Source organism: Amphiura filiformis, chromosome 2 (genome assembly GCF_039555335.1).
Source record: "Amphiura filiformis chromosome 2, Afil_fr2py, whole genome shotgun sequence".
NCBI lineage: Eukaryota > Metazoa > Echinodermata > Ophiuroidea > Amphilepidida > Amphiuridae > Amphiura > Amphiura filiformis.
The window spans coordinates 7083681-7096107 of record NC_092629.1 but is presented as its reverse complement, the minus strand read 5'-3'; the positions used below and the strand labels follow the sequence as shown (position 1 = coordinate 7096107).

General features: G+C 37.9%; 1 protein-coding gene across 1 annotated transcript in view; it reads left to right on the top strand.

Annotated features, from left to right (window-relative positions):
- LOC140145829 (telomerase protein component 1-like) overlaps window positions 1-8964 on the top strand; it is a 52232-nt gene extending 43268 nt beyond the window's left edge. The window contains exons 21-25 of the mRNA XM_072167510.1: window positions 1710-1853; window positions 5104-5184; window positions 6287-6445; window positions 8315-8490; window positions 8875-8964. Of these exons, the coding sequence (XP_072023611.1) occupies window positions 1710-1853; window positions 5104-5184; window positions 6287-6445; window positions 8315-8482 (552 nt within the window). The 3' untranslated portion in view covers window positions 8483-8490; window positions 8875-8964. The remainder of the gene's footprint in view (window positions 1-1709; window positions 1854-5103; window positions 5185-6286; window positions 6446-8314; window positions 8491-8874) is intronic.
- Window positions 8965-12427: the final 3463 nt, after the last annotated feature.

Genomic DNA, 12427 nt, shown 5'->3' with positions numbered 1-12427 from the left:
TGTCTGTTTATATGCACAGTGATTTTCATCACTTGTTCTAGTGCAGTTTTGTATTACCATTGATCCTTGTTGTTTTTGCAGGTTTAGCACTTTTGTGAGCCTTGGAACTGGTAATTTTGGCTATCGAACTTTGCTTACTTCCTATGCCTACATTTGCTGGTTTTGCCCCCTCTGCATATTGTCTAGTCTGTATTTTACTTGTTTCCCCACATCAAGTTGGTGTACCTTGCTCGTTTTCCTTTCTTTAATAGTAGTGTCTTTTGATGTAATGAGGTGATGTGTAATGTTGCAAAGGATTCTGGGAAGGGTACGATATCTTCTCTGGGTAGATTATTTCTATTTCTATAGTGAAAGAATTTCAAAGTACAACGTAAACACATGACCGTGGATACAATAATGAAAATACACACCAGTGGCGTGCATCGTGGCGCGCCCCAACCCGGGGCTGAAGAAGAAACAATTTTGCCGCCTTCTTTAACAGCCCGAAAAGGTTGACCCAATTTTTTTCTCGGTCGTTTGAAAAAGTGAAGAGCAAAAAAAAAAAGAAGGATTTTAGGCGCTAGCGCCCTAAAAGCAACCATTTTTTCAAAATTTGTATGCTTTTTCAATTTTTGGCGCCCTTTTTCATTGCTTATTCGTTCTGCCATCCCCTTCGTTTTTGCCGCCCTGTTTTTGTCGCTCTTCTTCTTCCGCCGCCCTTCGCTTTTTTGCCGCCCCTAATTTGACCCGGGGCTGGCGCTAAAGCCCCCCAAAATATGCGCATGCACACCAATCATGAGTGAGTTGGTATGGTTGGATTCACTTAATTCAAAGCAATAATTATGGACAACAATGGATGTGCTAAAAATGTATATGAAGAGTTTTGCTGCAAAAGCCCTTTCATCCGCTTTTTTAACAGCTTTTGTTAATTGTGCAATTATTACTTGTTCGATTTGATTAATTTTGGTTTTGAATAAAGTATTGATGAATAGAAACTAAAAGAATAGGTGTGGTACAATTTTTAAGCCTTCCTATTTATTTTATATCGTGCCTTTTGTGGGTGTAAGGGCTTTTGCAACCAAATAAATTTACACCTTTTCTAGACACCACCTTTGCAATCAAATTTGAGACCATTTTTTTGCACTACTATATGAAACTTGACTAATGTTTTCAAAATCAAAAAGAAAAATTGAAATATCTCATTTACTTTTTTAATTATGAATTTTTAATTTAATTAGGCAAATGGCATTTTTTGAGTATTTCCGAAGCTACAAATTTTGTTAATTAAAATGATTTTTTTCAAACACAGTGACTCACAAAACAGTTCCACTTGGTTTTAATAGGTAAAGAACATCCAAGGCTACTATTATACATCAAATAAATTAAAACAAAACTATTCTATATTCATTTTAAGTTCAGATTTCGAAATTCCCTAAGATTTCCCAAACGGAAATATACAATATCTCCAGAAGGGAAACTGGTATGAAGGTCAAACAATCACCAAAATGTGTATTTTTACCCACAATATAATGTCATGAGACATGACAATAACTCAATTTCACCCAGAGGTGGATGTAAGAGCTTTTGCAACTAAGCTCTTCATATGTGGCATTAAAATTTTTATGAATGCAAAAGCGATGCAGCACAAAATTTGTTGATTGCTCATCACTTTCCAAAAGTGTTGCACTTTTAAAAATATTAAACCATGATATCATTAATTTTTGTTTCAGTACAAACTTGGAAAGACTCTGATACAGCTTGCATTTAACCTTCAAGCCTGGATGGAATGTGGTGGTGATAATAGTCTAAATGGGGAAGAGGCTATTGAAGAGGCTAAAAAACATATTGACAGGGCTATCAATATCTTCAAAGAGGTAGGAAACTGTTTTTATCTAACTAACCAATATGGGCATTATATTTTCCAAAAGATGGCGTTAATTAGAGGTCTTTTTTACAGTGAAAATTACCAAAAAACACAATTTTTTTTAACCCAAATTTTTGGGGCAATAGCCAAAAAAATTCTTCAGTAATTTTTTTTTTTATTAATTTTCAAAAACTGAATATAAATATCTGGGATACTTTTTTTTTTACTTCACTTTGAAAAATATCCACCAAACAGCTATAACGCTGGACTACCGATTCTTTAGAAATGCATAGTCGCGCTTAAAAGTCGATCGATACATGTTAAAATCAGCACAATTCAGATATACACCTTTTTGCTACGTAATTAATTTTCTCAGTCAAATATAAAGCAATATTTTTTTTTTTTTTTAATGTCAGTTAAAAACATTGTGCTTGGATATACATTTTTTTTAAAATTTTGGTGTTAAAATTAGGTATGAAATTGTGTCGTTTAGTGTAAGATTTATGAATTTTATAGGCCTTACATCCGTCCACGAGCTTTTTTCGGAATTCATTTTTTAGCGTTTCAAACTAATATAATTCGCTACAGAAAGATATTTCCCACCTCTGTAAAGCACATCGTGTGGGTCTATCTATTATTGTTTTGTCAGAATTTCCGTTTTAATTTCACCTTTTTTCATGTCATGCTCCTAAAATCTCAAATTCAGTACTTTATCTCGAAAGCAAGCAGCATAAATAGTCGATAATTCCATTGATCTAATCCAGGTCTCTTCTGCATTGAAAGCAGGATTACTCGACGGGCGACTTTGTAGCCCAAATCTCCCATTTGGGTGCTTTGGTAAATTAAAGTGAATTTTGGATATTTGCTTCCTTGATCATGGTGATAGCCTGCAATGGCAAATATGGTTTCTATGATTATGTCGACCATAATGTTGTCTGTTTGTTTGTTTACCTAGGTTAGTCCGTATTAAGAGACGCACGTTGTACTGTCCAAACCTAGAAAAATGAGTGTGTTGCGGGTTGGCATTTTCATTACACCCTTCAGGCTTGTGTTCGGGTTTGTTTTTAATTTGACATGTAGGCCTATTTGTCATAATAGGGCTATACTTTTTAAATGTATAGCTATAACGTGCTATATAAATATTATTATACCGGTATGTAATATTATGTAGGCCCTATAGGCCTATCGGGCGTGGGGTGGGTGAAGAGGTGTGTGAGGTGGGTAGTAGGGGGTGTATATAGGGAAACTTTGGGGTGGTACTCAACACATTTTAAATATGACTTTCAATGCAAGGCTCATTGTTGCCACAAATGTGGTTTTTTTTTTTTCCTTTAGGTTATTTAATAGGTTTTTTTTTATAAACTTCCATGTTTAAGGGCTGGGGTATGAGCGTTTGGACAGTATTTATTGTGGGACATTAGAGCACATCAGACATATCGAATTGCATTCTGAATACGAAGAATGTCATTCTGATATCAAATAATTTTGATTTTTGAAATTCGCAATTTAATACACATTTTATGGCAAATCATTAAAATTGATATTTTTGATATTTAACAGTACTTGAAGTAAACTTTATAAATCTGATGATTTATACTTAAAGTGTATGTAGGTGGGATGAAAAACCGACGATCAATTGAAAATTTTGACCTTTCATTATTGAAGATATGGATTTTTTTTCCAAAACACCAAAAAAATTAGGTCTTTTTGGGAAAAAAATCCATATCTTCAATATGAAAGGTCAAAATTTTCAATTGACCGTCGGCTTTTCCTTCCTGCTACATACACTTTAAGAATATGTCATTAAATTTATATAATTTACTTCGAGTACTGTTATATATCAAAAATTTGAAAAATATCAAATTTTTATAATTTGTCATAAAATTTGTATTATATTGTGATTTTCAAAAATGAAAATTATTTGATATCAGAAAGACATGCTTCAGTATTCAGAATGCAATTCGATAGGTCTGAGGTGCTCTCATGTCCCACAAAAATACTGTCTAAACGCTAATAAACGATCATTTTAGATCCCTTAACCTTGTATTGTTATTCCAAAAGCAGTTTCAAACAAACACAAACAAAATGCACCATACCCAGTCACCTTCATGACAATTGAAACACCAGGTCAAGTATTAACATCCAAGTTATTCTGTTTTTAGGCAAGCACTTTTAATTAATTGCTTGAACAGGTTTAAGTTAACAATGATAATGAATGGTTCTTATAAGGCACAATATCTTCCGATGAGGAACTCAAAGCACGTAAAGCACGAAATTGACAAACAAACATAAAAACCATCAATTTACAAAAATTGGTTTTCAGCTGGCGTTTAAATCCGGTAACGAAAGTCTGGGGATGTTAATACTGAAGGTTATTTGGACCCGGTATTTGGAAGTGTGTTCCAAACAGTTTATAAAATATACAGCGTAGTAGGGCCTATTTATGTTTTGTAAATGAAAGTTTTGTTTAAAATATTGCGCAATTGCATGTAAGATTGTTGATTTTTTTTACCGAATGCTGGGCAAAGTTGTTTTGAGGAGAAGCAAATTTCAACACATTGGTCCGCTAGGCCTGGGAATTTCTTTGCTATATTGAAGTTCTAGCAACACTGTAGCCAGGCCGATCTTCATATCACTGCATATGTCACCCGGGGATATCGATTTACAATGCCTTGGATTTCACGCGTTGATTTTGAAAAATTTCCAGCCGGCAGTGAAAAAAGGTGGAATCAAAACGGAAATTCTGACAAAACTATGATATATCGCTCACCGTGATGTGCGTTAGAAAGTTGGGAAAAATCCTTCGTTAGGCAACTATATTACTTTGAAAAGCTAAAAGGTTGATCCAAAAAAAGGCTCGCGGGCAGAGTTGAAGCCTATCAAAATCGAAAATCTTAGACTAAATGATTGAATTTCACGCCTAAGTTTAACACTAAGATTTGAAAAAAAATACAGTATCAAGCATTACAGTTTTTCCTGACATTTACTGAAAAAATGAAAATTATTGCTTTTCATTTGGCGAGAAAAAAATTTTACACTGAAAAGGTGTAACTCAAAATTTTGTTCATTTGAATACCAAATTCGATCGTTTGTATTGCCTCATTAAATGACTGAGTGAGCCTTGCAGAACAATAAGAATCGGTAGTCCTGCGTTGAGACTGCAAAATGGTTGAAAAAGTTGGTTTCAGTTTGCTGAAGCATGATACATTTATTATAGCATCTAATATTATTTTTATATTATTTCATTATCTTGAATTCAGGTTGGATCCGATGGTCATTTAGCTGATGCAATCATGACAAAAGCTGTGTTGGAAGAGAGAGGCTCGGAACAGCAAGAAAAGGTAAATTCATATAGCATGGGTGTGATGGGAGGGTAGGGGAGTAGCAGTGAGGTTGTTGATGGATGGGATAAAGATAAAGTCATATCAAAGCCAGGGGCGTGATGGGAGGGTAGGGTGGGGTAGCGGTGAGGTTGTTGATGGATGGGATACAGGTAAAGTCATATCAAAGCCAGGGGCGTGATGGGAGGGTAGGGGTGGGGTAGCGGTGAGGTTGTTGATGGGTAGGATAAAGGGAAAGTCATATCAAAGCCAGGGGTGTGATGGGAGGGTAGGGGGGTAGTGGTGAGGTTGTTGATGGATGGGATACAGGTAAAGTCATATCAAAGCCAGGGGCGTGAGGGGAGGGTAGGGGTGGGGTAGCGGTGAGGTTGTTGATGGGTAGGATAAAAGTAAAGTCATATCAAAGCCAGGGGTGTGATGGGAGGGTAGGGGTGGGGTGGCGGTGAGGTTGTTGATGGATGGGATACAGGTAAAGTCATATCAAAGCCAGGGGCGTGATGGGAGGGTAGGGGTGGGGTAGCGGTGAGGTTGTTGATGGGTAGGATAAAGGTAAAGTCATATCAAAGCCAGGGGTGTGATGGGAGGGTAGGGGTGGGGTAGCGGTGAGGTTGTTGATGGGTAGGATAAAGGTAAAGTCATATCAAAGCCAGGGGTGTGATGGGAGGGTAGGGGTGGGGTAGTGGTGAGGTTGTTGATGGATGGGATAAAGATAAAGACATATCAAAGCCAGGGGTGTGATGGGAGGGTACGGGTGGGGTGGCGGTGAGGTTGTTGATGGGTGGGATAAAAGTAAAGTCATATCAGGGGTGTGGTGGGAGGGAGGGTAGGGATGGGATAGCAGTGAGGTTGTTGATGAGTGGGATAAAGGTAAAGTCATATCAGAGCCAGGGGTGTGGTGAGAGGGAGGATAGGGGTGGGATAGCGGTGAGGTTGTTGGTGGGTGACAAATATAGTTCGACAACTGTAAAAATAGGGCTGAAAGATTGGCTGGAACCACCACCATGAATACAGCACTGATTTAAAGCCTAAAATTACAGGGCTTCAACCTCTAATAAGGTTGGACTGCCAACTTTTCATATTATTTTGTTTGTTGTTTACACAGTTTTACAGTGAAGCAGAGGAAATGTGTCTTCAAGCCTATGGAGATTACAGTGTGTTGACTAGTCGTATCCTACTCAATAAGGGCATCATGTATGAGGATAAACGCAATTATGTCAAAGCTTATGAATACTTCATTAAATGGCAAGATGTCTGTGTGGAGGTAGGTGTGATCCAGGGGGTGGGGTTGGTTTTTTTTTAGTCAAAGCTTTCGAATACTTCATTAAATGGCAAGATGCTTGTATGGAGGTATGTGTCACCCAGCAGATGGAGATGGGGGTTTTTTTTGGTCAAAGCTTATGAATACTTCATTTAGTGGCAAGATGTCTGTGTGGAGGCGTAGGTGTCACCCCCGAGGTGGGGTGTGGGTTTTTGAATACTTCATTAAATGGCAAGATGTCTGTGTGGAGGTGTGTGTCACCCACAGGGTGGGTGGATTTTTAGTCAAAGCTTATGAATACTTCATTAAATGGTAGCATGTCTGTGTGGAGGTATGTATCACCCACGGGGTGGGGTGTGGGTTTTCGAATACTTCATTAAATGGCAAGATGTCTGTGTGGAGGTATGTGTCACCCATGGGATAGGGATGGGGGTTTTAGTCAAAGCTTATGAATACTTCATTAAATGAAGCTCCAGGTATGAAAGATCATTCATACCAATATATACTGTTGAATACCCTTTCTATCGTTTTCAAGAATTAAGGCTAATTCATTACAACATATCGAATGATTAGGCCTACATTGAAAGTGCTGAAACTTGAATGCAAATTGGGTGCATAATCATGGTGATTCGCAGCGAGCGATATTTAGTCTCTATGGCGAGTGGAAAATCGCTCACTAGAAATTGAGTTTGGGAGAGTGGTGGCGAGCGAGAGCTATCGGATCAGCACAAAATTCATAATTTATCGTCTGCTTCACAATACTGTCATATCTCAAAAGGCTGCTTTGTGTGATTTTTTAAATTGTCATCTAATTGTGATGAGATGCACTGCAAATTTACTTTATTATTAATTTTGAGGTATTATCACAAGATTATTACAATCTCATGTCAATTCATAAAAAAGTTAGACTGGCCCCCAGTCTCGGTTCGGTTCCATCTCTGGATAATGTAACAATAAATAATTACGTAATGCCTTATGAAAAAAATGCCAACTCCCCCCTTATTTTCTTCAATGCCAAAACCCATTCCTCTTCATCCACAAATCGACGCCACTAATTACACCCACCACAGTCAACCATGCAGCAATATAGAAATATACTCGTATTATATTAAGTGAACGCGAAAGTCCATTGGCGCTGATTCGAGACTGGTCCAATCTGTTAGAGATCTCACTTCCAAATATTCATTCAACGAAGCACGGTGATTCCGATGTCAATTACGAAAGCCCCGCCCCAGTTTCAATTCAAATATGGTAGCACAAAGCTATGCCGCGGGATGTGGCCAAGATCGGATGGGACACTTGTCAACAACTGAGAGGTATTGAGCTCAAGTGGCACGCGTCTGATAGACCCATGGTGCAGCGCAATAATAAAAGGCAACCACTCGACTCGGACTTAGGCCTATTGTCCATATTGCGTACATTATCGCGTGCGGTTTGCAAATGTTTGCACATTATTTAGCTAGGAAGCCTTTTCAAATATCCCCGCTGCCAAGCTGCGTTGATTGGTCGGATACAATATCGTTGTTTAGTCGCTTACACAAGCGTTAATGTAGTGAAAACATGGACGTGGTATATAGAAAGATTGCGTGACTCCAAATCCGTAAAAGTGAACTTCCAGCAGTTTGTGGGAGCTGGAAGTCAAATTGCCTACAGACTGGGAGGGTCCGTGTATTGGGTTGATTTTTAATGCTATGTAATCTACATTACCAGTCGTTCTTCACGGACCCGAGGGAGGGTCTATAAAAAAGTATGATGAAATATTAAATAACAATATGATACAACAGTGAAAATAAAAATCACACAAGGCAGCCTTTTGAAATATGGTGTGATGCAGACGACAAATGAACTTGTTATCATGATTGTTATCTGCAGGTGTTTGGTTATCATCATCCCCTTTCTAACGATGTCAGTAACTGCCTGGCTGAGGCCAGATACGCACGGGTCAAACAACATCTGGAACAACGAGCAGCTCAACAGCAGGAACAAGACAATGCAGACTTCGACGACGATGATGATGATGAGAGTGATGAAGACTACTGATGAACAAGCAGGCCGTGCCGTCTAGATTTCAAAGGCGAGTGGTCACTCGCTCGCTACCTTGATGCTAGGCGAGTAATCGAATCACACGCTAGTGGTCGAATCACTCGCTAGTGGTCGAATCACTCTCTAGGTCTGAAAGATCAATCAGTATGACACACTTACGCACTGCTGACATCCTGTCTTTCAGAAATCAAGACTAATTTATTACGATAAATTGAATATACATTGGAAGTGCTAAAATTTGAATGTAATTTAGATTCAATTTGGGCGATTCACAGCGAGCGATATTTATTGTCTATGGTGAGTGGAAAATCGCTCGCTAGAAATTGAGTTTGGGCGAGCGGTGGCGAGCGAGAGCGATCGCTCGCCTCAAACGGCAAGGCCTGAACAAGGTGTTACCGTATAACATTTCTTAGCCCCCCCCCATGTTTGGTTGCCCTCTGTGACTGACCGAAAAAATTAGAAATCTTGGATCGTTTTTTTCTTCGTTTTTTTTTATCAATCACTTTTTTTAAAGAAACCTTAAATTTTGACAGTATCAAGGACATTTTATTTATTAAATGCATATTTGATTAAAAACAAGAAGTATTTCCATTTAAATTCATAAAAAATGCAAAAATGTTCAAGCATTGTCAAAATGTGGTTTCACTTTCTGTATGTCAAAATGGAGGAAGCGTCCATGAAAAAAAAAGAAAGAAAAGGATTGACCAACCGACCCTCCCAACTTTTTGTCTTAGAAAGGCAACCAAACATTTTTTTTTGGGGGGGGGGCCATATTGTGAAATCCTAGTATTTTACATGTTACATATCAGGGTTAGTTGTCATTGGGGGTTTACCCCCCCTGCAGATATGTGTACCATGATTATAAAATCTAAATCAAAGTGCAGAGCAAAATATTTCCATAGAGCAGTATAGACATTTTCAAATCAACATCAGAAACATTTGGAAAACCAGGTCACATGCACCAGATGTGTTATAAAGCATCATTACACTTGCGTAAAATTCTCTTAATAGCTCACCAGTGGCACGCATTATGCAAAGCACAACTATAATTTGGTTCACCTCAAGTTCGGTAGTGACGTCAATGCCTTTTCGCGGTTGCGCCGCAAGTGCATGTTGACAAGCCGCCTCTGTACGCGTGCGTGGAGACTCAATGCATTTAACTTTACGTGCACGATTTGATACTGCGGCGAGCTAAATACGCACCTACGTCACTGCCAAACTTGAGGTGAACCAAATTATAGCGTAAGTGCTGCGCCCAACAGCTGTGTGAAGACCCAGAATATTATTATAATCTGGGTCATCATAAATAAATGGTAGCTGTCATTGGAAAACTTTGATTTGAAAACGTCTACTGAAGTAGATTTTGTATACTGTATAACATGATGTTTTGGTGGTACAATTTTTCCAGATTTTAACTGGTTTGAGAAGTTTTGCGGCTTCTTGTATTCACAATGTCAAACAATAACAAAAGTTGTTGTGCAGTGGTTACAAAGATTAAGCTACACATAGGTTTCAGTTCTTTTGTCTACCTCAATAGGGATTTGTCAGGAATTATTTTTTACCCGATTGAGAAGTAGATTTATAATAAATGTCAAATTAAAAGCCCATATCTGTATCAAAATGGTTGGTACCCATGAGTTTCTAGTGTTGAAGAGATTGCCACTTAATATAGCATTGGATCCACTTGAAACAACTGGAATCTGTTGCTCAAATACTTTATTTAAGAAATAAAGGGTAATGCATTATCCTTTACACCCAAATAATGTGTCCGAGGCAGTAAAAACGTAAATATTATTAAAACGTTTTTACTGCCGAGGACACATTATTTGCATGTAAAGGATAATGCTGCATCCTTTATTTCTATTCTATTACCAGAAAATAGTGTGATTTAAAAAAAAGAGAAAATATCACTTTTTGACACAAATATTTTTAAGTTGTTTACTTCAAGGTGGAGCATGTACGCGTAAGTGACAGCGTGTATCGCAGAAATATTGCACATGTAACCAAGCGTAATGCTGTGCGTAGAATGCGTTATGGCGCTTGACCCATTATTGCAAAATAATGGGCTCTCACATGACGTGTTTTAACAAATCACAGTGCACGATTTTGAATAATGGGTCGTAAGAGTAATAGAATGTGTAATTAAGCTATTCTTTCCTTGTAATCTAATGTTGCTTCAGTTTATGATAATCTTATTTATTAGTTTGAAAGAGTTGGTACATAACCCAATCATTCAGATACAGGGCAGAGGATGATCTAACCCTCTCCGTGCGGGTGTTGACTGCAGACTACCGATTTCAAATTTTCTTTCAAAAATGAACGATTTCAGTATTATACAATTTCATGAACATATTTGAAATCGGAACGAAAAATGCATTAATATGAGTACAAACAAGCCTAGTATTGGTTCAGTGGTTCTTGAGACAGCTCTAGATATTTTGAGAACATATTTCAAAACCTGGACTTTTTCTGTTGAATGAAGTCTTTGGCTAGCACACAATGCATTAAGCAATTCTCAGTACCCACTGGATAAACTAAGTGGCCAGCTCAGTGTTTTGTAAATACTAATAGCCAGCTGAATGTCTTGAGCAAAGAAGACAAATACACTGCTCCATTTGAAATTGGCTATACCCTTGTAGAAGAGTTAAGAAACATCTCCAAAGAGGGAGTATGTTTTTTAAATGAACTTGGCCAGGGTTAATTATTTTGAAAACCTTATGTGACATAATCTGGTCCATGGGGTTGAAAGGCAGCAAATTTGAAATTGAGATAAAGGCAAAAATATAGAGTAAAAACCAATAAATACACATCACAAAACTTCAGAACTTTAGACCCAAGTATGCTAGACCTTCAGTGTTTTCAGTGTATAATAGCCTAATGTTTGTATAAGGTAATTTGGTAACTTGATTTTCAAAAATGCCTCCTTTGGCCCCATGGAACAGATCATGTCACATATGGCTCTACCTATAGACGAATCCGACCGCGCACTCTCGAAAGGGCGCCCTCTTACATCGCCGCCATTACCGGGGGCCATTTCGGGGGCCATTTGTGCAGCATAGCATAAGCAAACAACAACAATACCTTGGATAACTGATATGCTTCACTAAGTTCACTTCACTGTCACCATCATCAAATTGCCATGGCTGCTTAGGCAGATGATGTTCGAGACTGGCCAAAACTAGAATTTCAAGTTAATTTACTTGTCAAAAAAGTGAATTTATGCATCTTTTTTAAGCCGAAGCGTAGAGCCTAAATATTGTAAACATAAGCTTATTTCGTCCGTATGAAAAGTGTTAAAAAGCATCGGTCGTTCAGCTCTGGCTTAAAGAACCGGATAGGGGGCCTACAGGTGTATTGAAAATAGTTTTTTTAAGTAGTATAAAATATCGCAAAATTTTCATCAGAAGTAGAGTTTTAAACTTTAAAAAAAATGCAAATGATGAATGCTTTTAATTAAGAAGGTATACAAAAGAACAAGAAAATTATCGGTCTTCGACTGACGATTTTCTTCGGCGACGAATTGAAAGTCCAATGCGGTAGGCCTACTTCCCGATAAGGCCAATTAAAATAAATAACGTCCCCGCCCGATTTTTGAAGATTTTCAAATATTTTTATGATTTGTCTTCTTAGCTCCCTTACTTTGTTTCTAAAATTGTTGCAATGAAAAGACATGTTTAGAAGTTCTTGCTTACCATTAGCTACCATTTATAAACATATGTATTGCAAACACTCTCTTCAAGCTAGGGACCAGGCCTAGGCCTAAGGCTTTGGGGAAATAACAAAAAATATTAGGGGCTTCCCCGCTTTTATGATGTGTGTTGCCAAAGCCTTTGCAATTGCAATTTTACACAGAAATGAATGGTAAAAAACATCATAATAACAAATAATAAGGGCCTACCTCACTGATTTTTGAAAAAGTCCGGACGGGCCGGGGGCTTGGCG